This window comes from Balaenoptera borealis (assembly GCF_965194805.1).
Source record: "Balaenoptera borealis genome assembly, chromosome: 12".
Classification (NCBI taxonomy): domain Eukaryota; kingdom Metazoa; phylum Chordata; class Mammalia; order Artiodactyla; family Balaenopteridae; genus Balaenoptera; species Balaenoptera borealis.
The window spans coordinates 15,457,989-15,482,766 of NC_138869.1; the positions used below are offsets into that span (position 1 = coordinate 15,457,989).

The following is a 24,778-nucleotide window of genomic DNA, read 5'->3' on the forward strand; positions in this document are numbered from 1 at the left end:
ATTCTTGGCAATCAGGGTGGTGTTTGGGCCACGCCGGCCCACAGCACTGCATTCCACGTCTGCTCACAGTTGGTCTTCTATGTTTATTGAAAGAATGAATGACCTATGAGAGGGCAGGGATTCGGCAAATAAGAAGGCGTTTTGCAGGAGTGTGGATGGGTGCTCGCGTGTGCCCACATGCATATGTGCCGCGTGATCTATAAAATAGAGCTCAGTCTGTGGCGTAAGATGCTGCCTGTATAGTAATCCCCCCTTATCCTTAGGGGATACATCCCATGACTCCCAATGGATACCTGAAACTACAGATACATAGGTACCAAACCCTATATAAACTGTTTTTTTCCTATACATATATACCTGTGATAAAGTTTAATTTATAAATTAGGCACAGTAAGAGGTTAACAACAACAACTAAAAATAAAACAGAACAGTTATAACAATCTACTGTAATAAACATGGTGTGAAGGTGGTTTCTTTCTCTCTCTCAAAATATCTTATTGTACAAATTTAAAGCCTTTTCCGTCTTAACTAAGCAGTTATCATGCACTGTGGCTGTAACTTTTGCAGTCTGAGGTTTGAGAGCCAAACTAGCATGAATTTCTTTTTCCTTCTTCACGGTTTCACCCATAGAAGAGTCATTCTTACCGTAGATCTTAGCAACCTCAGCAGATGATTTCTCTTCCTTTCCTCATTAAGTGGGGGAACTTTGACCTTTTCACTTGAAGGAAGAAGTTTGTGGCGTCTCTTTGGCATTATCCGAATTGCCAGCATCATTACTTCTGCGCTTTGGCGCCATTATTAAGTAAGATAAGGGTCACTTGAACGCAAGCACTGTGATACCTCGACAGTAGATCTGATGACTGAGAGGCCTACTAAGTGGCTGACAGGCGAGATACGCTGGACAAAGGGATGGCTCGTGTCCTGGGAGAGATATCACGAGATGTGGCGAGATGGCGCGAGATTTCATCACGCTACTCAGAAGGGCATGTGATTTAAAACTTAACGAATTGTTGGGAATTCCCTGGAGGTCCAGTGGTTAGGACTCGGTGCTTTCACTGCTGTGACCTGGGTTCGATACCTGGTCAGAGAACTAAGATCCCACAAGCCACACGGTGCAGCAAAAACAAAAACAAAAACAAAACAAGAAACAACCCCCCCCCCAAAACTTATGAATTGTTTACTTTGGGAATTTTCCACTTAATATTTTCAGACTGCGGTTGACCGTGGGTAACTGAAAGAGTGGAAAACAAAACCGAGGGTAAGGTGAGACAAGTATAAATCAGGACCAGGTGACCCAGGAGTCACAAGGTCCACGAGGGAACAGTAATCACGGAGCTGCAGTGACTTGAACGATGCCAAAGCAAAGCCAGCACCTCACCCTGCAGAACAGCACAGCAACTGAGCGTGGTAGTCTCGACTCTTTTTGCTGCTGGAACAGACAGCTCCAGATTTACATTATCCTGTCCAAAGGAACCCAGAGGAAGGTGAGCATCCGTTAACAAAATATCAGGATAGGAGCCTGATGGACCCAGCTTAGGTCACATACCCTTCCCTGCGCTAATCTCTGTGGCCACGAGGCTGGGGTCTATTTTGGCCAGTCTTGGATTACTTATTGATCCTTTGGCGAGGGAACAGGGTCCCATGATTGGCATCTCCAACAGAAGCACGTGGAGTGGGAATCACAGTTCCTCGAAGGAATAGTGGCTACTGCCAGAAGAACTGGAAGAGGTGGCTGTGGAGATGAAACAGGTTCACTCCCAGCAGTGACCTTGACCTATTCTAATGAACTGAGGCATCCAGCCAGCCCCAAAGGGATGCATCCTATCCCCCCGACCAAGCTCCTTGAACCTCCCCATTGAAGGACTGTTCACCTTGAAGTGACCTTGAAGGTAGTGTTTATTTCCTGGGGGGTCTAGGGTCATAGTGCAAAACAAGCATGGTCAGTCTAAACATCTTTTTGAAGTCTCCTGTTTAAAACGAAAAATATTTTGTGAATTGTATTGAATCCATTTAGTTTAAAAATAATGTTTTATCCCAAATTTTTATTTTGAACCTACAGAAAAGTTGAAAAAAAAATAGTACAATCAACACCCATTTTCATCAGATTTGTTGTTAACATTTTGCCACATCCACTTTATTTCTCTCTCTTCACACATACCTATGCAAAGATACACACAAAAGAACCTAAAGATATTTCCCTTTTTTTCCCCTCTAAACCAGTTAAGAGTTAGTTGCAGGTACAATGACACTTCATCCCTAAGTACTTAAAGTTATACCTCCAAAGAACAGAAACATTCTCTTACGTAACTGCAATTTAATTATTATACTCAAGAAATTTGACATTGATGCAATAATATTATCTAACATATAGCTCATATTCAAATTTCCCCAAGTATCTCAATAATGTTCTTTAAAGTGTTTGTGTTTTTTTTTTTTTTCCCGTGCTCTGGGATCCAGTCAAGGATGACACATTGCATTTGGTTTTCTTATTTCTTTAGTCTCCTCTTTTTGTCTTTCATGCCATTGATATTTTTGGAGCCCAAGCTCCAGTTGCCAAACGTCCCTTAATTTGGAACTCTCTGATTCTTTCCTTATGATGAGATTCAACATTTTTGGATGGAATACTATGTACTTCTCAGTGCATCCCGTCAGGGACACATGATATCGGTGTGCGCAATTATTGGCAGTGTTCACTTTGATCACTTGGTTAATATGGTGCCTGCTGTATAATTAATAAGGAATTCACATGAGATCACGTAAATGTCCTGTTTTCCAGCAGCCTTCTACACTATGGTGGTTATTGTCTGAATCAGTTATTCCTCTGGTGATTATAAAATGGTGATTTTTCTATTTCTGTCATTTCTTCTTACATTTTTGAGTTGGTATTATTCTATCTTTTAAAAAAACCTTTCCCTCTATGCAACATTTATTTTTTATTTTTAGTAACAATAGGGACTTGTGGATTTTTAAAAATTTAATGTGTTATAATCCTTCTTGTTTTTGTGCATTTTGATGCTCATATTGTCTGAAGTTTGGCCAGAGAAAGTTCCTTCACACCACCTCCTCTGTCCTTTTGAGATAGCTACATCAGTTTTTGAGAGTGTTCTTAATGTCTGGCAGAAGATATTCCAGACTGACCTTGTACTTTCTCTGCCTCAGCCCTGGAATCAGCCATTTCTCCAAAGGGCGCTGATTCTTTTTCATGAAGGATGGTATTTAGAAACCAAGGCATAGGTGGTGGGTGTACTCATTACTATTGGTATGACACTGCTTCCATGCTATTAGAGCCAGGGAATACATCTATGTATATACGTGCACATACACACATATACCCACACATATCTGTAGTTATTTCTACATCTGTCTATACATATTAAAAGCTATGAGTTCACAGTTCACACTGATAGCTCCAGTTCCAACCAAATAGCCCAGGATTCATTCTATCATTCTCCCTTTCCATATCTGCAACTCCATTCCTCAACAATGAGAAACCATATGGAGGATAAAATTTAATTTTGCAAACATTGTGTTATATGCATAGAATGGAATTGTACTCAGTAATAAACAGAAAGGAACTAATGCTCAACATGGATTAATGGATGAATAAAAAAAATTACATTACAGCAGAAACTAACACAACATTGTAAAGCAATTATATTCCAATAAAGATGTTAAAAGAAATTACATTGAGCAAAAGAATCAGACACATATACAAAATAGATACACATAATGTATATTCCATTTACACAAAGTCCAAGAACAAGCAAAACTAATCTATGGTGATAGAAATCAGAAAGTGGTTGCTTCTGGAGCGGGTGGGAGGAGTGGCTGGAAAGGAACACAAGGGGATTTTCTGGGGTGACAGAAACATTCTAGATCTTGTTCTGAGTGGTGTGTACACAGATGTATTCAATTGTCAAAATTCATTGAACTGAACACTTTATATCTGTACATTTTATTGTATGTAAATTCCTTCATTAAAAAAGGAAGGTACATCTAGAGAATGAATGTTCACAATTCCCATTTCCCTCTTTTCCTCCCAGTTCAGCCACCTAACCCCCCCTGCCCTGGCTCTGAGGTCTTCATCACTAGTCTGTCTGAGGTATGGGAGTCCCCATCATCCACCATCAGGGATAAACAAGATTTGAGAGAAAGAAGAGGTAACAGTGGACAGACTGAAAATGAGAAAGCTGGACAACACCAAGGGCAGGGCAACCCTCGTGCACACACGGTGGTCACGTGGGGGGACACAGCCATTTGGCAGAGGAGTGGAAATCAAATCAATCCTGTGGGTCAGTGACAGTCACTGACACTTAATGAGCACTTACTATACGCCAGGCATTGTTCTAAGCACCTTACACAGGTTAACTCATTTATTCCTCACACCACCCACACAAAGTACTATTGCCCTTGTTCCCATTATATGAATGAAGAAACTGAGGCACAGAGAGGTTAAATGGCTTGCCCTAGGCCAGGCAGCTAGTGATGGAGAGATAAGTCCACACAGGTGGATCTGGCCCCAGAGATGACCCTCAACCACCATGGCACCTGCTTCTGTGTCAAGCTCTCCTGGGTGTGTTTCCCAGAGAAATTCTCCCACAGGTCCCTAAGAGGCTGTGCTTGATGACGACGAGGAGCTCAGGTGGTTGGTGGAGTTGGGAGCTGGGGGGTGGTCATCACTGGCGAAGCAGAAAGAAAAAATAAGGTGGATGATGGGAATTCCCTGGCGGTCCAGTGGTTAGGACTCCATGCTTTCATTGCTGAGGGCCCAGGTTCAATCCCTGGTTGGGGAACTAAGATCCCACAAACTGCGAGGCCAAATAATAATAATAATAATAATAAGGTAGAGGTAAAAGGCAGAATAGAATAGAAGTCAGTGATTGGAAGCGGCCAATTAGCTATGTGGTAACAGAGAAGGGAGGGAGAAAGAGAGATACGAAGGGAGGGAGGGAGAAATGGGGTGCGGGGGGGAGAGAAGAAGAAGAAGAAGAGAAGGAGGGGGAGGGAGAAGGGGGAGAAAGGCAAAATATATTCTTCTCCAGTCTACCCAATGAATATGAATGTATCTTTCTGGGGAATATGTCTATAAAATAAACTGGTAATTTGTCAAATAAAAAAAAAAAAAGGAAGATACAAAAATATGCAAAATGCTCTTGAACAAATGAAAAGATTAAATTTCATTCATAGTAAGAGGATGCAAATTAAAACTGCACTGAGATACCACTTTCATTTATCTAAATGGCAAAAATTCAAAACCTTGACAGACACACTATTGGTGAGCCCATGAGAAAATAAGCAATAATATCTAAAAATATCTAAATATCTAAAAATAGCTATATTTCCTCTCTGCCCCATTCTGGGTATTTATCCTGAATATATAGTCTAATGCTAAATTTCCGTATATACTTGGGTCTGTTTCTGGACTTCCTAGTTTTTCTGCTAGTCTGTCTATATTATGCTCCAATACCATACAGCTATAATTATAGAGGTTTTATAGTATGTTTCAATGCTATTAGAGCTGGTCTTCCCTCCTTGCCTTTATTTTTCAGTTTTTCTACCTATTCTTGTGCACCTTATTTTTAAAAATGTATATGAAGTTTAGAATCAACTTGTCTAGTGCCAGAAACAAAAACTTATTAGTATTTTTTTTGGAATTGCATTACATTTATAATTTAGGGATAGGTGACATCTTTATGATGGGTGATACTTCCCAAAAGCAAGGAATGTCTTTCCATGAAGTATACTTTTACATGTTTCAGGAATGCTCATATGGGATTTCCTCATATAACTTTTACACATTTCTTGTTAATATCTAAATATTTTATCTTTGTTGTTGTTGCTATTGTAAATGGGGTTTTGTTTTTGTTACCCCTTTTAGCTGGTCATTGTTTGTGTATATGTACCTGTTGATTTCTGTAGCTTAATTTTATATCCTGCTATATTATTGAACTGCTTTTTTTGTTTAAGTTAGTTTTATCTTTGGACCACTTGGCTTTTGCAAGTATAATATCATGTCATCTGCAAATATAGTTTTACTTCTCAGTTTCCAATTTTTATAATTCAAATTGCTTCCTCCTGTCTAATTGCATTGGCTGTAACTCAAATATGGTGTTAAACATGTAGTAGTAGAGATAGTTGGCATCCTTGCCATATACCTGACTTTAGTGGGAATGTCTCTAGTGTTTCCCAATTAAATAGAAAGCTGGCTTTTGGACTTAGGTATTTTTTTAATTGTGTTAAGGAAATACCCATCTTCCTATTTTATTTAGTATTGGAATGAGTGTTGAATTTTATCAAAAGCCTTTTCAGCATTTATTGAAAACAATCATACAAATGTTCTTCTTATATTAATATGGTGAATTATATTAAAGGATTTCTTAATATCAAACCATTCTTGCACTCCTCATATAAATTCCACTCCATCATGCTATTGGATCCTGTTTGCTAATGTTTTATTTAGGTTTTTTTTTTTTTTTGCATCAATATTCGTGAGACTGATCTTTAAGTTTATGTATATATGCTATATTTATTAGGTTTAAGTAGGAATGTTAATCTTGCTTTATACAAAAGTTAAACATTTCTGTTTTCTATGCTCTGAAATAATTCACATAGCATTGCAATTACTCCAGTTTTCAAGATTTGGTAGAATTCCTCTCTGAAACTATCTGAGCGTGATGATTTTTTTATGGGATAGTTCTTTAAAATGTCCTTAAAAATTTTAATGGAAATATGTCTGCTTAAGAATTTTCTTTCTACTGGGGTCAATTTTGTAAAATTGTATTCCTAGAAAGTTATCCATTTTATCTAAGTTTTCAAATTTGTGTAGGATTGTGCAATGTAGTCTTCCATGATTTTTTAAAATTTCCTTCATGTTAAGACATTTCTCACTTTCCTTTTTTCTATATTCATGCTTTTTTTCTTTATGTTAGCCAGTGTGCCTCTCACCCCCAAGGAACCGTTTTAATCTATTAATTAGTTCTCTTATTTTTCTGGGATTTTAATTTCTGCTTTAATATGTATTACTGCTTTCCTTAAGTTATTTGGTTGACTTTCTTTTTCTAGCTTTTTGAGTTGGAGTGTCATTCACTTGTTTTCCTTCTTTTATCTTTATGGATATAAGTATTTGAGGTTATGAATTTCTCTTTGATCACTGCTCTAATGTCTGCCATAAATTCTCATATATAGTGCTTTATTTTTTGTAAGAAATACTCCTGTTGTGGTTTTTATTTCCACTTTCACCTGACTTTTTTAAAAATTAATTAATTAATTAATTAATTAATTTTTGGCTGCGTTGGGTCTTTGTTACTGCACGCGGGCTTTCTCTAGCTGTGGAGAGCGGGGGCTGCTCTTCGTTGCGGTGCACGGCTTCTTATTGCAGTGGCTTCTCTTGATGCAGAGCACGGGCTCTAGGTGCGCAGGCTTCAGTAGTTGTGGCACATGGGCTCAGTAGTTGTGGCTCATGGGCTCTAGAGCGCAGGCTCAGTAGTTGTGGCACACGGGCTTAGCTGCTCCACGGCATGTGGGATCTTCTGGACCACGGCTCGAACCCGTGTCCCTTGCATTGGCAGGCGGATTCTTAACCACTGCGCCACCAGGGAAGCCCCACCTGACTGTTTTTTGTTGTTGTTGTTGTTGTTTTTAATAATAATTACTTTTTAAGTCCTGTATCTTTTTTTAAAAAATTTATTTATTTATTTATTTTTTATGGTTGTGTTGGGTCTTCGTTTCTGTGCGAGGGCTTTCTCCAGTTGTGGCGAGCGGGGGCCACTCTTCATCGCGGTGCGCGGGCCTCTCACTATCGCGGCCTCTCCCGTTGCGGAGCACAGGCTCCAGACGCACAGGCTCAGTAGTTGTGGCTCACGGGCCCAGTTGCTCCGCGGCATGTGGGATCCTCCCAGACCAGGGCTCGAACCCGTGTCCCCTGCATTGGCAGGCAGATTCTCAACCACTGCGCCACCAGGGAAGCCCCTGACTGTTTTTTAATAGAGATTGTTTTAATTTTCACCTGTAAAGGCCTTTAAAATATTTCGTCATTTCACTGTATTGTGATAAGAATTATAAAGTCCTCATCAGTTAAAATTTTTTTCTTCCAAAATATTAAAGTAAAATTGACATGGGGAAGATGAGATATGTTCACCTGGTAGTGTCTTGTTGCCCCTGGCGTACAACCACACATCCCTGACAGCATGTTTAGTAATTTTTGGTCATATTTTTAAAGGGTAGAATCAGTTCTTCTCGTAGGTATTCAAGTATTATTTTCTTATCAGTATAATGATAGTATTTGATTAAAGTAGTCTGGATACATCAAACCATATTGGTTCACTAGACTATCAACCTAAAATTATGTATATGCACTCAGTTCTCCTATGGTTCAAAAATTTTATGATAATTAAATTCCTCCCTTTTTTTTCAGTCCCCTGGAAATTATTTGATTTCATGCAATCTTTGTTTTACTGTATGCTCAAGGTTACCTGATAGGTTATCAGCCTGCATTAAGAACAAGGTGATGGCTGTAATCACCACAACCTAGTAAAGATCTAACAGTTAATAAGTGTTCAAGAAATAATTTTTAAATTGATGAGAGAGTAAATGAATATTTATTCATATAGATTATAACATCAATTATGATTACATATAGAACATATAGATTATATGTTAATATATGCGTATGTTACATGATATATTACATATGAATATAATATATAGAACATATAGATTATAATTCACTTACTTTTGCAAAATAACATCACTCTGATAGATCTTCAAGTAGTTCAGTATGGATGTTTTCATCTTAGTACTAATACCCCTTTTGTGTCATACTTATCTAAGGTTAATGGGTTGTGCTTTATAGCTTAAGTACAGTGTGTTGGAAATTGCATTTTCAAGGGTGAGTGTCAGAAGACCTAGAGTTTCCCAGGCTAATGGAAAGGAAATAATTCCTCTGGCTGTCTTAAAATAATAAATCATAAAGTCTTTCAGTTGATGGTACAAAAAAAAAAAAAAAAAAGAACTCTTGAAAGGATTGATGATGGAAAGGATGGCTTTACAAGTCACCAAGTCTTTTCCTTAAGTGAGGGTCTCTAGATGGAATGTGCAATGGAGCACAGCTTTAATAAGCAAAACTCTGAGAGTTGTGTGGTTGTCTGTTACATTTGGTAGCCTCCAGTGAACCATGCCTCCTGGTGTGAAAGTTCCAGGGTTAAACCTTAGAAGCCTTGTCAACGTCTGCTTTTCATTCTTGGAACCAGCCACCATGCTGTAACAGCCCAAGCCACATGCAGAAGCCACACTGAGGAGTAACAAGGCACTCCAGCGGTGAGCCACCTTGGATGTGTCACCCTAGTTCAGCCCCTAAATCAAGGGTGAGAAAACTATGGCTTTCAGCCAAAAGTGGCCTGCCATCTGATTCTGTAAATAAAGTTTTACTGGAACACAGCCATGCCCATTTGTTTATATATTATCTATGACTGCTTTCTCACTACAATGGCAGAGTAGAATAGCCATGACAGGGACCTTATGACCCACAAAGCCTAAAATATTTACTATTTGACCCTTTATAGCAAAGTTTGCTGACTGCTGCCTTAGATGACTGCACCCTCATCTGCCATCATGTGAAGCAAAAGAACTGCCTGGCTGAATGAAACCAACCCACATCGTGAGTGATAATCTAATTGTTGCCGTCTTAAATCATTAAGTTTTGGGATGGTTTGTTATACATCAACAACTGAAACAAACTGTAAAATCTAATATCTGTATTTTATAAGCTTGATGATTTCATGGTTTAAATTTTTCTTTTCTTTTCTCTTAACTTCCAGTAAGCTCTGTTGAAATTTTTCCTATGTGTCTTAGCTACATGTCACTGAAACTTCTCTCTCCAAGGTGAACACATTCTTTGTTCCTAAATTCACTAGATGTCTTTGAGTCTTCATCTCATTTGACTCTTGGTCAGCATTTGACACTCCTGACCACCTCTTTGTTCTTGAAACATCTTCTCCCTTTTATTCATTTAAATCATAATCTCCTAATTTTCTTTTGTCTTTCAAGAAGTTTCTTGTCAATTTCTTTTGCGGAGGGTGGGAGGGGAGAGGCGGGTGCTGATCTTCTGCCTAACATTTAATGTTCAAGTCCTCAGGATTCTCTCTTAGATTTCATTTGACATTCAACTAATATATATTGAGCCTACTGTATGCCAGACATTATTCTAGGTACTTGGGATACATTAGCAAACAAAACAAACAAAACTCCCTTCCCTTGGAGAAATTTTTAAGTGTACACATAATAAAATAAATCAGTACAAAACTAGATGTTAATAAGTGCTTTAGAAAAAATAAACAGAACAGGGGCGTAGGGAGTATGGGGTAGGGGGAGGTGGGAATTTAAAGAAAGAATAGATCAGAATAGGCATTTCTGAGATTATGATATTGGAGCAAAGCCTTAAAAAAGGGAAAGGAACCAACCTGTGGGTATCTAGAAAAGCATCCCTCTAATAATTAATGATGTTGAGCATCTTTTCATGTGCCTCTTGGCCATCTGTATGTCTTCTTTGGAGAAATGTCTATTTAGGTCTTCCACCCATTTTTTGATTGGGTTGTTCGTTTTTTTGATATGGAGCTGCATGAGCTATTTGTATATTTTGGAGGTTAATCCTTTGTCCGTTGATTCATTTGCAAATATTTTCTCCCATTCTGAGGGTTGTCTTTTTGTCTTGTTTATGGTTTCCTTTGCTGTGCAAAAGCTCTTAAGTTTCATTAGGTCCCATTGGTTTATTTTTGTTTTTATTTCCATTACTCTAGAATGTGGGTCAAAAAAGATCTTGCTGTGATTTATGTGAAAGAGTATTCTTCCTATGTTTTCCTCTAAGAGTTTTATAGATTCTGGTCTCACATTTAGGTCTTTAATCCATTTTGAGTTTTTTCTTTTTTTTTTTTTTTGGCTGCATTGGGTCTTCATTGCTGCGTGCGGGCTTTCTCTAGTTGCGGCAAGTGGGAGCTACTGTTGGTTGCGATGCGCGGGCTTCTCATTGCGGTGGCTTCTCTTGTTGCAGAGCACAGGCTCTAGGTGCACGGGCTTCAGTAGTTGCGGCATGTGGGCTCAGTAGTTGTGGCTTGCGGGCTCTATAGTGCAGGCTCAGTAGTTGTGGCACATGGGTTTAGTTGCTCCATGGCATGTGGGATCTTCCCGGACCAGGGCTCGAACCCATGTCCCCTGCATTGGCAGGCGGATTCTTAACCACTGCGCCACCAGGGAAGTCCCTTGAGTTTATTTTTGTGTATGGTGTTAGGGAGTGTTCTAATTTCATTCTTTTACATGTAGCTGTCCAGTTTTCCCAGTACCACTTATTGAAGAGACTGACTTTTCTCCATTGTATATTCTTGCCTCCTTTGTCATAGATTAGTTGACCATAGGTGCGTGGGTTTATTTCTGGACTTTTGTCCTGTTCCATTGATCTATATTTCTGTTTTTGTGCCAGTACCATACTGTCTTGATTATTGTAGCTTTGTAGTATAGTTTGAAGTCAGGGAGCCTGATCAAAACTACAATGAGGTATCACCTCACACTGGTCAGAATGGCCATCACCAAAAAATCTGCAAACAATAAATGCTGGAGAGGGTGTGGAGAAAAGGGAACCCTCTTGCACTGTTGGTGGGAAAGTAAATTGATACAGCCACTATGGAGAACAGTATGGAGGTTCCTTAAAAAACTAAAAATAGAATTACCATATGACTCAGCAGTCCCACTACTGGACATATACCCAGAGAAAGCCATAACTCAAAAAGACACATGCACCCCAGTGTTCACTGTGGCACTATTTACAGTAGCCAGGTCATGGAAGCAACCTAAATGCCCATAGACAGAGGAATGGATAAAGAAGATGTGGTACATATATACAATGGAATATTACTCAGCCATGAAAAGGAACGAAATGGGGTCATTTGTAGAGACCTGGATGGACCTAGAGACTGTCATACAGAGTGAAGTAAGCCAGAAAGAGAAAAACAAATATCGTATATTAACACATATATGTGGAATCTAGAAAAATGGTACAGATGAACCTGTTTGCAAGGCAGAAATAGAGACACAGACATAGAGAACAAATGTTTGGACACCAAAGGGGGAAAAGGGGGTGGGATGAATTGGGAAATTGGGATTGACGTATATACACTAATATGTATAAAATAGATAACTAATGAGAACCTGCTGTATAGCACAGGGAACCGCACTTTGCTGTACAGTAGAAACTAACACAACATTGTAAAACAAGTATACCCCAATTAAAAAAAAAAATAGGACAAGTGAAAAGCATCCCAGGCAGAGAGTGCAGAAGTGCAAAAACCCTAAGGCAAGGAGTGAGCCTGGGCTGTCTGAGGACAGGAAGAATGCCCCCGGTGGTGGGGTGCAGTGAACCCTAGGATATGAGGTCAGAGAAGCAACGGGCTCCAGATCCTGTAGTCCTTGTAAGCCATTGTCAAGGCTTGGTCTTTTCTCAGGGAGATGGGGGTGGTCTTTGGGGAGTTTTGAAGAAAAGAATCAAGTCATCAAAAGGACCACTCTTGCTGCTGAATTGAAAAAGAATGGAGGTGGCCGCAATGGCAGCAGGCTCTGGGAGAGAGGCAGACAGAAAAAGGTGCCAGCAGAAACCAAGAGGAGTGATTCTGTCCTCTAACTGGACACACTTTCCTTGGACAATCTGAGGTACTCATGCTGTCCTGGTTCTAATGATCATTCATGGGCTGATGTTCCCAAGTCTATTTTTTTCCAGCCCAAATCTCTCTCCTGAGTCTCAGACTCACAAATCCAAAAACCTACTGGTCATCTCCTCTTTGTGTTTTGTGGGTGCCTCAGGCTCTGCTTTTTCATCTAAAACCTTTGTCTCCTCCGGTGCTCCCTGGATTTCACTACTGAAGCCACAGCCATGCCTTCTTATTAAGACTTTGTCTTTAAGAGACCACTGCTAACATATGTTAGTGGACAATCCGTGGTGGCGCATAAATGCTTTGGGTTCCAGTAACACATCGTTATGGTTTAGTTTATCAGATTTTCTGCCTATAGCACTGGCTTGAAGGATTGGACATAGAATAAGTAGGTTTTAACTGGGGCAAGATGATGGAATGCTGCCTTAGATGACAGTTCAAGGCAGGGTGCCATAGTGGTAGGGCACTGAATACCCAGAGGATAGAGGATCGGAATTAGAGTGGATTCCTTACATTTTGCAGTTTTGACCAATAGGCGCATTGCCATTGGGTAAGTAATTCTGAATTTGTCACTTTTGTTACAAATAGTAAACTTACCATGTAGCCAGAATACAAGAGTGAAGACTCCACAGATATTATAGAATTTTAATATGTGAATTCAATTTTCTTTCATCTCTCTTGGGAATTTTTTTGTCTACTCCCCATTACAATTTTAGAATTTAGTATTCATTCTTTTGACTTTAAGCAAAGGAGTTATGGAAAATATTTTATTAGAAGGGTGTGTGATTCCTTTTTCTATGATCTTTTTTTTAAAATATATAATTTGTGTGTAAAGGAGCTTCAGAAATATCTTAATCTTTTTTGTCTAACTCTTATAAGTGGTTTTTAAAAAGTAAGAATTTATACAAGGCAAATAAATCTTCCCAGATTATTTTTTTCCATATCACACTTGTATGTGGGAAAGAGTCTTGTAAAAATCATTAGTGTGAAACTAGGCCAGTGAGGGCTATTATTTTTTATTAAAAAATCAACTTCAAAATGAATGTTTAAATGCAAGCTTAACATAGTTAAAAATGCAATTAAGTCTCACTCCTTGACACTTGAGAGCTCTTTTTATTTATTTGTCATAGTCAACAAATATTTTTCAAAGGCTTGCTCTGTACCAGGCAGTATGTTTGTGCTAGGGGTAGCGGGTAAGCAAAACAGAGAAGGAACTCGCCACCATGGAGCTTACTTCCACTGGGGGAGGGAGACAAAAAAATAGTACAAGATAATTACTGCTTGTAGTAAATGCTAGGAAGGAAATAAACAAAGCATGGAGGAAGAGAGACAGACAGACTTGGGGATGCTACCTAAGGAGGGTCTCTCTGAGAAGGTGAATTTGAGTTGAGGCTTGAAGGATGAGGCCGAGTCCACCGGGAGAACTGGGAAGCGCCTTGAAGGGAGGGACCAGCAGGAGCAAAGGCCTAGAGGCAGGACAGGCTCAAGGTTCAAGAAAGAGAAAGGAGGCCAAAGTGACCAAGAATGGCAGAGGTGGAAAGAGGGGCGGGAGCCAGATTGTGCAGGATGTTATAGGCCTTGGTAAGGAATTTGAATTTTATTCTGAGTGTAGTAGGAAGACAATGAAGGATTTATGCAAAGGAATGATGTGGCCAGGTGCTGTTCTTTGCTTTTTAAAAAATTGTGGCAAAACATACGTAACATAAAATTTACCATCATAACCATTTTTTAAGTGTACAATTCAGTAGCATTAAGTGTATTCGTGATGTTGTACAACCATCACCACTGTCCATTTCCAGAACTCTTCGTCATCCCAGACAGAAACTCTGGATCCAGTAAACAGTTACTACAGGCTGCCTTATATGGGAATCATTTTCTGTTCCTTTAAATTTTGCATGCCCATGATGACTTTTCTTAGAAAGTCTCCCTAGGGAGAAGTCTTTCCGCCCAGGGAAAGCTATCTTGGTGACTCCAGCAGTTCTGTCCCTAACCCTTATTATCCTCACACCTGTAATCCAGACTGGAGCTCACTGAAGTGCAGGCTAGTGCTTCTGGTTGGGGGCGAGTAGGAAGTAGCAGCTGGGTTTTAGACCAGTTCCAAGCAAATGATCTTCCTCGTCTCAAAAACCAGCCATGCCACTTTGGAAAATAGTTTGGCAATTTTTCAAAAAGTTAAACATGAAACTACCGTGTGCCCAGCAGTTCTACTCCTATGCGTCTACTCGGGAGAAATGCAAACATGTATCCACACAAAGAATCCCACCTGAGTGTTCAGAGAAGCTTTGTTCATAATAGTCCCAAACTAGAAACAACCCACTGTCCATCAACTGACGAATGTATAAACACAATGTGGCCGGTGCATGCGACAGAATACTTTTCAGCCCCCAAAAGGAACAAACTACGGACACAGGCTATGTCAGAACCTCAGAAACATGATGCTAAGTGAAAGAAGCCACACACAGGCAAGCACATATTGTATGAACATGAAATAACCAGAAAAGGCAAATTTATAGACAGAAACTAGAGTAGTGGTTGTCTGAGGTTAGGACTGGGAACAGAGATCACCTGTAAGTGGGCATGAGGGAGCTCCTTAGGGGAGATGAAACTATACTTAAAACTGACTGATGATGATAGTTACACCATTTGGTAAAGTTACTAAAAATCATTGAATTATACACTGAATGCGAGTGAATTTTATGCTGTGTAAAACATACGTGATCAGCAGCTTGGATAGGGTCTGGTACTCAATGCTCACTGGAAGACAAAAGGTTCACCTGGACCAATATTGAAACCTTTTCATTGAGCAGAATGGGAAGGAAAATCTGTCCTAATATTGCTGATATGCCTTGCTTTATCTGTGACCATTCTGTTTTGAATGGCTCTCAGTCTCTCTATTTTAAAGGGAATTAAAGTCTCTAAAGCCTTTTTAAAAAGCCATAATTACCTAAGGTTTTCCCTATAACTGTGCAATTCTTATTTCCTTCAGCTTTTCCTACTAGGACTTCGGATCTGAAATAATTTCTGTTCCCTGAACTGTTATGTCTGTTCCCAAGTAAACTGGTTGTATCAAAGATTACTACTGAATATTTCATTTTTGGTGGCTTTGAGGAATTTGAGGAATTTGTTTTTTAAATTCTCAGAGAAGCTTTTGGTCCTCAAATGGCTGAAAGTTTCTGATCAAGATAACTTCACAAGATAACTTGGCCAGTGTTTGTTCAAATCCTGTGCTTGGCTGTTTTTGGAAAAATATCTTCAAATTAATTTTTGTTTACAGGGTGTGGTTAGGAAAAGAATAACTATGTTATAAACATCCTTTTGAAAAGTAGCAATTTAGGAAGAACCTAAGAATCAGGACCTGTGGTGTGACCCTGGGTAAGTCTAATTACCTCTGTTTTCCCTCTTTTCTCATCTTGTACCCTGGGGACAGTATGCACCTTAAAGACAGCGACATATAGAAACACCTAGAACAGTGACCGCCAGCTAGGAAGCACTCCATAGGTGTTTTCTTTATTCCCAAGGAAAATGACCATCCGTAGTAGTTTGTATGGTATTTCTGTGGATGTTTTTCTTTTTGCACGATCATTTCCTTTCAAGAAGCAGAATGAACACCATTGTATATCTTGGTTTTTGAAAGAACAAAGCCATCATCACCATCTACATTATCATCATCGACAACAAACACTTGTAAATGCAGGGTGGGGTTGTGGTTAAAAGAGTGGGAGCTGGGTCAGCCTACCTGGGTGTGAATGCCGGCTCTGCTGTTACCAGCTCAAGTGACCTTGAACAACTCTCGTAGCTTCCCTCGGCCTTGTTTTCATTAATAAATTGGGACTCATACTGGTACCTTTGTCATAGGACAGAGATTAAATGCTAGAATATGTGAAAAGCACAACACTGTAAAAATGGGGCCAAACGATGACTCTTAGTAACTGTAGATGCTTAGACTCTGTAGGAGAGACCATCCCCATTCTTGACCGGCCAGCAATCTCTGTTTGCACTTGAATGCTAAATTTTATGTGACTTTAATCAGTTTAGAGTTGCTAAGAACTCACATTTCCTTACTGGGAAATAGAAATTGCTACTGTAGATTTAGTGAAAGGCAGAGACGTGTACTGTCTGGCTCTTCCCTCCTTTGGGTTTAAGGAGGTGTGTACAGTAGGTGAGTCCAAGGAAAAGGTCTGAATTGGGCAGTGTTCATGTCTTTGGACCTCCTCTTAGCAGTAATCTCTCACTTCCCCTCATCAAATTTGAAGCCTCTTCTCTGAATGTCTAGGGTCTTCATGTTGCCTCCTGTGGGAGACTGAAAAACGTGGCAAAGATATTTGACAGCCACTCTCATGAAAAGGTAGAGACTGTTTGTCCACACCTTGAGTCTGGGCTGGTCTAGGCACTTGCACTGACCAACAGAATGTACCAGAAGTGACTGTATGCAAGTTTAGGAGCCTTAAGAGGCCTTTCGTCTTCTGCCTTTGCCTCTTGGAACCCTGCCCTGCAACCACCATGCTATGAAGAATCCCAGAGTGAGAGATCATGAGAGGGTGGTGCAGTGGTTAAGAATCCGCCTGCCAATGCAGGGCACATGGCTCGATCCCTGGTCCAGGAAGATCCCACATGCCGTGGAGCAACTAAGCCCGTGCGCCACAACTACTGAGCCTGCGCTCTAGAGCCCACGAGCCACAACTACTGAAGCCCAGGCGCCTAGAGCCGGTGCTCCGCAACAAGAGAAGCCACCGCAATGAGAAGCCCACGCACCGCAAGGAAGAGTGGCTCCCGCTCCCCTCAACTAGAGAAAGCCTGCGTGCAGCAACAAAGACCCAATGCAGCCAAAAAAAAAGTCATCTCTAAATGCTCACTGTGCCATACAAGATATGATACCATTTACATAAAATCATACGTTGTGTACATTTTTATGTAAAAAGACATTTTAAGATAGATCTATATCTACTGTTTTGTAAGTAGTGCACATCTGTGATGTATGTAAATGTATATACATATTGTATAGTGCAAAACCAAAACTTGATAGTAATATGTATATTGTAAGTTTATTTTGGTAAAAAGAAAAATGTAAACTCTCCAGTCAAAGAATCAGCCAAGTAGTTAGAGCTAATCCCTGTGTGTGTGTATGTATGTCTTTGTGTGTGTGGTATGTATGTAAGTGTACCTTCAGTTGGGTATGTTTGTAGGGAAAAAAGAGAGTTTCATTTTATTTAGAGACTACTACTTTATTTGTAATGTTACTATATATAGACATATGTATATTATATATACACATATGTAACATATATAAAAACATATATAAATATACATATATATATATATATGTCTGTTCAAGGAAAAATATGCGAGGGTTCACACCAGGCTTGTACATTGGTTATCCTGGGTGAGGGAGAGGTGGTATTAGAGGCATAACGATTAGCAGAGATGACAATACTTTTCTTTCCTCTTTTTTCCATTTGTTACAATATGAATCTATTACTTTTGGAATTTTATAATTAGAAAATAAATTTTAAAAAGTTTATATGGTAACTGGTAAACATGTAAAAAAAAAAAAAGAAATATCATGAGAGGAGAGAGGCCCAGGACATTCCCCTGCTGAGCCCACTGGAGTCCAGCGCCAGCTGACCCCCCCTGCTGACTGCAGCCATGGGAGTGAGCTTAGGTGAGACCTGTATGAGTCACAGAGTTGTGAGAAATACTAAACCATTGTTTTAAGCCACCAATTTTCGGGTGGTTTGTTACACAAAGAGTGTATAACTAATACTCCTGCAAACTTCCCAAGACGTCACCTCTACCCCACCCCACATGCCCCACGCACACTCACGAGCGTCTCTCTGACTTGCTGGGCTAAATCAGTGATGCTTTGCTGTGACCCCCATCCCTGTCTTAACCCTACATTAAAACTTTCCTCTGATGTGTCCTGGCCTTTAGGAGCCTTGCAGTCAGTTAATGGGTTTGAAAGCAAACTCATACTGTAATTCATACTGAGACCCTAGGAACTGATATTTGCTTAATGTTTTACGTTGCTTTTTTTTTTTAAATTAGGTTATTTATTTATTTATTTAAAAAATTTATTTATTTACTTATTTATTTTTGGCTGCATTGGGTCTTCGCTGCTGCTGGCGGGCTTTCTCTAGTTGCCGCGAGCGGGGGCTGCTCTTCGTTGTGATGCGCGGGCTTCTCATCACGGTGGCTTCTCTTGTTGCGGAGCACGGGCTCTAGGCGCGCGGGCTTCAGTAATTGTGGCTCGCGGGCTCGGTAGTTGTGGCGCACGGGCTTAGTTGCTCCACGGCATGTGGGATCCTCCCGGACCAGGGCTCAAACCCGTGTTCCCTGCATTGGCAGGCAGATTCTTAACCACTGCGCCACCAGGGAAGCCCCTGTTTTACCTTGCTTTAACCCACAGGAGTAGCTCCTTGCAGTGAAGAAATTTAAGACCTGAGGCAGGCGAGGTCCTGGGAAAGATCCCTCTCGTAAATGGCTGACTCCTTTTCCTAGAGGTAGAACCTTTAGGTATATGAAAGCTAAGTAAGGCGCCTCCCACCTCTGAACTCTTTTCACCTGCTTCTAACATTGCACTTCTTTTGAGTAGGACAGTGGTTTAAAATACCCATTCTTGGGTCCCGCCCACCGAGATACTGAGATTCTGATTCAGTGGGTCTAGGTGTGGTCTAGGTGTCTGTATTTTCATTGATGTTTGGTGACTCTGAAAATCACACACACACACACACACACACACACACACACACACACGGAAAGAATTCAGCCCAGTTCAGCTGAGGAATGAATGGGTACCGGTGGAAGCAGCCTGATATTCACATCACATAGTAACATGGAAGAGGTAAAGGGGGTTAACTTTTTTTTTTTTAATGTATTTATTATTTATTTATTTATTTATTTATGGCTGTGTTGGGTCTTAGTTTCTGTGCAAGGGCTTTCTCTAGTTGCGGCGAGCGGGGGTTACTCCTCATCGCGGTGCGCGGGCCTCTCACTGTCGCGGCCTCTCTTGTTGCGGAGCACAGGCTCCAGACGCGCAGGCTCAGTAGTTGTGGCTCACGGGCCCAGCTGCTCCGTGGCATGTGGGATCTTCCCAGACCAGGGCTCGAACCCGTGTGCCCTGCATTGGCAGGCAGATTTTCAACCACTGCGCCACCAGGGAAGCCCAAAGGGGGTTAACTTTATAATGTGTAACTATCCTTTGTTATTGATTGAGGAAGGGAATTATACTACCAAGTCTCATCACTCAGAAATCTTGATCTTCTGGAATGTAGGATGGAAAGGGGGCTTTGAGAGATGATCTGATCCATAGGCAGAAACAATCATGTCTGCCTAGACATAGGAGAAGCTATCCTATTTCTAAAGGCTCTGAAAGTTGGCAATTTTAAAATCTGGTTTAATCATGCATTAATCCCCAGATCTGGAGTTTACTACCTTTTGTCAGTAAAAATTGAAGCCCAGCAATTTATTTTTTAAATCTTTACATTTTTTGTGCGTTTTACAAACTCACGTCGTACAAAATTCAAAAGGGACAGGAGTGTACAAAGTGAATATTTCCCTCCTATTCTTTTCCCACCTTCATTCAGTTCCCTTCTCTGGGGCCCAATACTTAAAAAAATTTTTTTTTAATAAATTTATTTATTTTGTCTTATTTATTGTATTGTTGGCTGTGTTGGGTCTTGTTGCTGCGCGTGGGCTTTTCTCTGGTTGCGGTGAGCAGGGGCTACTCTTCATTGTGGTGTGCAGGCTTCTCATTGTGGTGGCTTCTCTTGTTGGGAGCACAGGCTCTAGGCACGTGGGCTTCAGTAGTTGTGGCACACGGGCTCAGTAGTTGTGGCACACGGGCTCTAGAGCGCAGGCTCAGTAGTTGTGGCGCAGGGGCTTAGTTGCTCCGCGACATATGGGATCTTCCCGGACCAGGGCTCAAACCTGTGTCCCCTGCATTGGCAGGGCTATTCTTAATCACTGCTCCACCAGGGAAGCCACCAAATACTGTTAAAAAAATGTTTTAATTGAAGTAAAACATTTACATAAAACATAAAATTCATCGTTTTAACCATCTTTAAAGTATATAATTCAGTGGTTTTTAGTATATTCACAGTGTTTTGCAAACATCAACCCAATCTAATTTCAGAATACCCCATTACATCAAAATGAAACTTTATACACCTCCCAATGCCCCCTCCCCCAACTCCCTGGCAACCACAGCATTGGACATTTAATATAAATAGGATGATACAATATGTGGCAACTTGTGTTTTTGGCTTCTCTCACTTAGCGTAATGTTTCCAAGGTTCATCCATGTTCTAGCGCGTATCAGACCTTCATTCCTTTTTATGACTCAGTAATATTCTGTTGTATGGATACACTGCATTTTTTATCCATTCATCCACTGATGAACATTTGGGTTGTTTCCTGCTTTCGGCTATTATAAATAATGCTGCCGTGAATGCTCACGTGCAAGTTTGTGTGTAGGCGAATATGTTCCTAGGAGTGGAATTGCTGGGTTAATGGTACCTCTTTAACTCTTTTTTTTTTTTTTTTTTTTTGGCTGCTTTGGTTCTTTGTTGCTGTGCAAGCTGTGTGCAGCTTTCTCTAGTTGCGGCGAGCGGGGGCTGCTCTTTGTTGCGGTGCGCGGGCTTCTCATTGTGGCGGCTTCTCTTGTTGCAGAGCATGGGCTCTAGGCACGCAGGCTTCAGCAGTTGTGGCACACGGGCTTAGTTGCTCCGCGGCATGTGAGATCTTCCCAGGCCAGGGGTTGAGCCCGTGTCCCCTGCATTGGCAGGTGGATTCTTAACCACTGCGACACCAGGGAAGCCCTATGTTTAACTTTTTGAGGAACTGCTAAGATGTTTTCCACAGTAACTGCACCATTTCCTCTTCCCACCAGCAGTGTATGAAGGTTCCAATTTCTCTGTATCCTCACCAACACTCATAATTTTCTGTTTTTTTATTGCCTTCCTAGTGGGTGTTTGTTGCTAGTGTATGGAAATACAATTGATTTTTGTTTATTGATCTTGTATTCTGCAACTTTGCTGAACTTTTTTATTAGCTCTAATAGTTTTTCTGGTGGATTTTTTTTTTAGTGGTTTCAATATATAAGATCATGTTTTCTCTGAATAGATATAGTTTTACTTCTTGTTTTCCAATCTGAATGTCTTTTATTGCTTTTCTGTGCCTAATTGCACTAGTTAGAACTTCTAGTACAATGTTTAATAGAAATGGTGAAAAGTACATATCCTTTTCTTTTTCCTGATCTTAGGAGGAAAGCTTTCATTGAGTATGGTGGTAGCTGTGGGTTTTTCACAGATGCAGTAGGAAGGTTTGTGTGTGTTCTTTCAGGGATAGTATATTCACATATTAGAAAATATATTAACATAACTTTTAGCCTATATACACTGTCTGCACCTTGCATTTTTCAGCTAAAAATATATCTTGGAGATCTTTCTAAATTAGTGCTTAAAGAATTTCTTCATTTAAAAGAAAATGGTTGCTTGGTTTTTTCATTGTAGGGACACACCGTCATTTATTTAATCAGCCCTCTATTGAAGGATAATCTAACTCTCAGCAGTATTGGTCATATGAATTCAAAATCAGCAATCATTTATTTAATCCCTAATATTTATGTAACTCCTACTATTGTGTAGGGCACAATAAAAGTTATTGAAGAAAGTAGAGTCTTTCATTCACCTCATTTTCCTATTTTTGTTATAGAAATACTTGAGCAAAAAAAAAAAAGTTAGCCTAACCCTATTTCTTCCAACTTTCTAAATTTCAAACACATAGAAGAGTTGAAAGAGTTGTACAAGGTAACTCAAATAATAATTACCTAGATTAATCAATTGTTAACATTTTGCCATCTTTATCTATGATAATATGTTTATTTGCTCTGTTTGCTGAATCATGTGAAAGTAAGTTGTGGATTTCTAGACAATTCACCCCTAAAAATAAGGATGTTCTCCTACTTAACTACCATATTATATCACACAGAAACTTAACTGTTTATTCCTAAATATCATCAAATATCTGATCCATGTTCAGCTTTTAAAATTTGTCCCCGCAGTGTCATTTCAGTGTCTTTTTTTTTTTTTTTTTCTTAATTAAGATCTAATCAAAGTCTACACACTGCATTTTGGTTGTTATCTCTCTTAAGTCTCTTTTTTCTAGAACAGTTCCCATATCTTTTTTTTTTTAAATAATATTGACTTTTTGAAGAGACTAAGCTAGTTGACTTTTAGAATGTCCCACCTTCTAGCTTTGTCTGATTGTTTCCTCATGGTATTGTTTACCCTGTTCTTTTGTTCCCAGTATTTTCTGTAAATTTAGAGGTTAATCCTAAAGTTTTGATAAGATACAGGTTATCTTTGGGACAACATTTAGTAAGTGAATCTATATACTATTGCATCCTATCAGGAGGCATATGACGTCTTTATTCTCCAATTAGTGATGTTAAGTTTGATCACTTGTTTTCAGTAATGTCCTCTAGAACTCTCCATTGAAAAGGTACGATTTCCCCTTTAAGCTCTGATACTTACTCCTTTAATCATTAGAGAATGTCAAAGACTTGTGTTTGGAGGAGAGGCGGTGGAAGTCTTTTTGCTTCTTTTCTTCCTTATATACCTCAATCCCAACTAGTGGTTTAGACAACTTTTAGTTACAAATAGAAATCTAATGGCAGGCATGCAGTAGATCAGGTGACGATCTATAACCTGGAGTAGTAGGGCATGATCAGCCCCTTACTCTGGGATCAATGGAAAGGTCATTGCATTAGAAATCAAAACCAGGGGATCACAGTTTCAGTCTCTAATCTGCCACGAACTAGCCATGTGACCTTAAATCATTTAACTTCTCTGGGCTCCAGTTTCTTCATCCCTGACTTCAGATGGTCTGTAGAGTTCCCTATGGCTCTGGTGATTCTATGGTTTTACTCCATTTCACTTAGTGAAAAATATTAGATCATGTTTATTAGGTGTACAATGTGGGAGCTTTTATTTCTCTCAGAAATTAAAACACTTGGGAATTTCAATTAATTCCATGACTAGGGGGTGCCTACCCCATGTAGGTGTTCACTACATATTCCTGTGAATCAGGATACTAGTTTTGATGAGTGGACTTTTGTTTTCATTATTATGTTTTATTTTTATTTTTTCCTTTTCTTTTCCATGACCCAAGAAAATTGTCGGGCAGCTAGTTTACTTTTTCTTTGTCCTATCGGTTGAACTGTGTCCCTCCACCAAATTTAATGTTCAAGTCCTAACCCCCAGTACCTCAGAATGTGAACTTATTTGGAAATAGCATTGTTGTAGATGTAATTAGTCAAATTAAAATGAGGTTATTAGGGTGGGCTCTAATCCAATATGACTGGTATCCTCATAAAAAGGGGAAATGTGGACAACAGAGACATACACACAGGGAGACTTCCATGTGAAGATGAAGGCAGAGATTGAGGTGATAAATCTATAAGTCAAGGAACACCAAAGATTGCTAGCAAACCACCAGAAGCTAGGAGAGAGACCTGGAACAAATTCTCCTTCATAGCTTTCAGAAGGAACCATCCCTGCTGACACCTTGATGTTGGGCATGTAGCCTCCAGGACTGCAAGACAATAAATTTCTGTGGTTTAAGCAAACTGGTACACTTGGTATCCCTGATCTGGTAATCAATTCCTCGAGGAATTATATTAACCTATAGGGAAAGTAAAGAAATCACAAGCTTTTCTCTCTTTTTTTTAAACCATTTTTAAAAATTGAAGTATAGTTAATTTACAATGTTGTGTTAGTTTCAGGTGTACAGCAAAGTGATTCAGTTATATATACATATATACATATATATGTTCTTTTTCAGATTCTTTTGCATTATAGGTTATTACAGGATATTGAGTATAGTTCCCTGTGCTATACAGTAGGTCCTTGTTGTTTATCTATTTTATAGATAGTAGTGTGTATATATTAATCCCAAACTCCTAATTTATCTCTCTCCCCACCTCCCACAGGCTTTTCTCTTGTACAGATGTCAGAACCCTTACCAGGCTGAAAAGATATGTATGAATATATGTATGTATTCATGCAAATTCTGTATCAGACCAGACACAT

The 24,778-nt window shown here is 39.7% G+C and overlaps 1 protein-coding gene across 2 annotated transcripts in view; it reads left to right on the plus strand.

Moving 5' to 3' along the window:
- Nucleotides 1–24,778, plus strand: part of LOC309607154 (uncharacterized protein) — a 133,179-nt gene that overhangs the window by 19,761 nt on the left and 88,640 nt on the right. For both annotated transcript variants that reach the window (XM_082345406.1, XM_082345405.1), the window contains exon 2: nt 9,561–9,655. In XM_082345406.1, coding sequence (XP_082201532.1) covers nt 9,561–9,589 — 29 coding nt within the window. In that variant the 3' untranslated portion in view covers nt 9,590–9,655. The remainder of the gene's footprint in view (nt 1–9,560; nt 9,656–24,778) is intronic.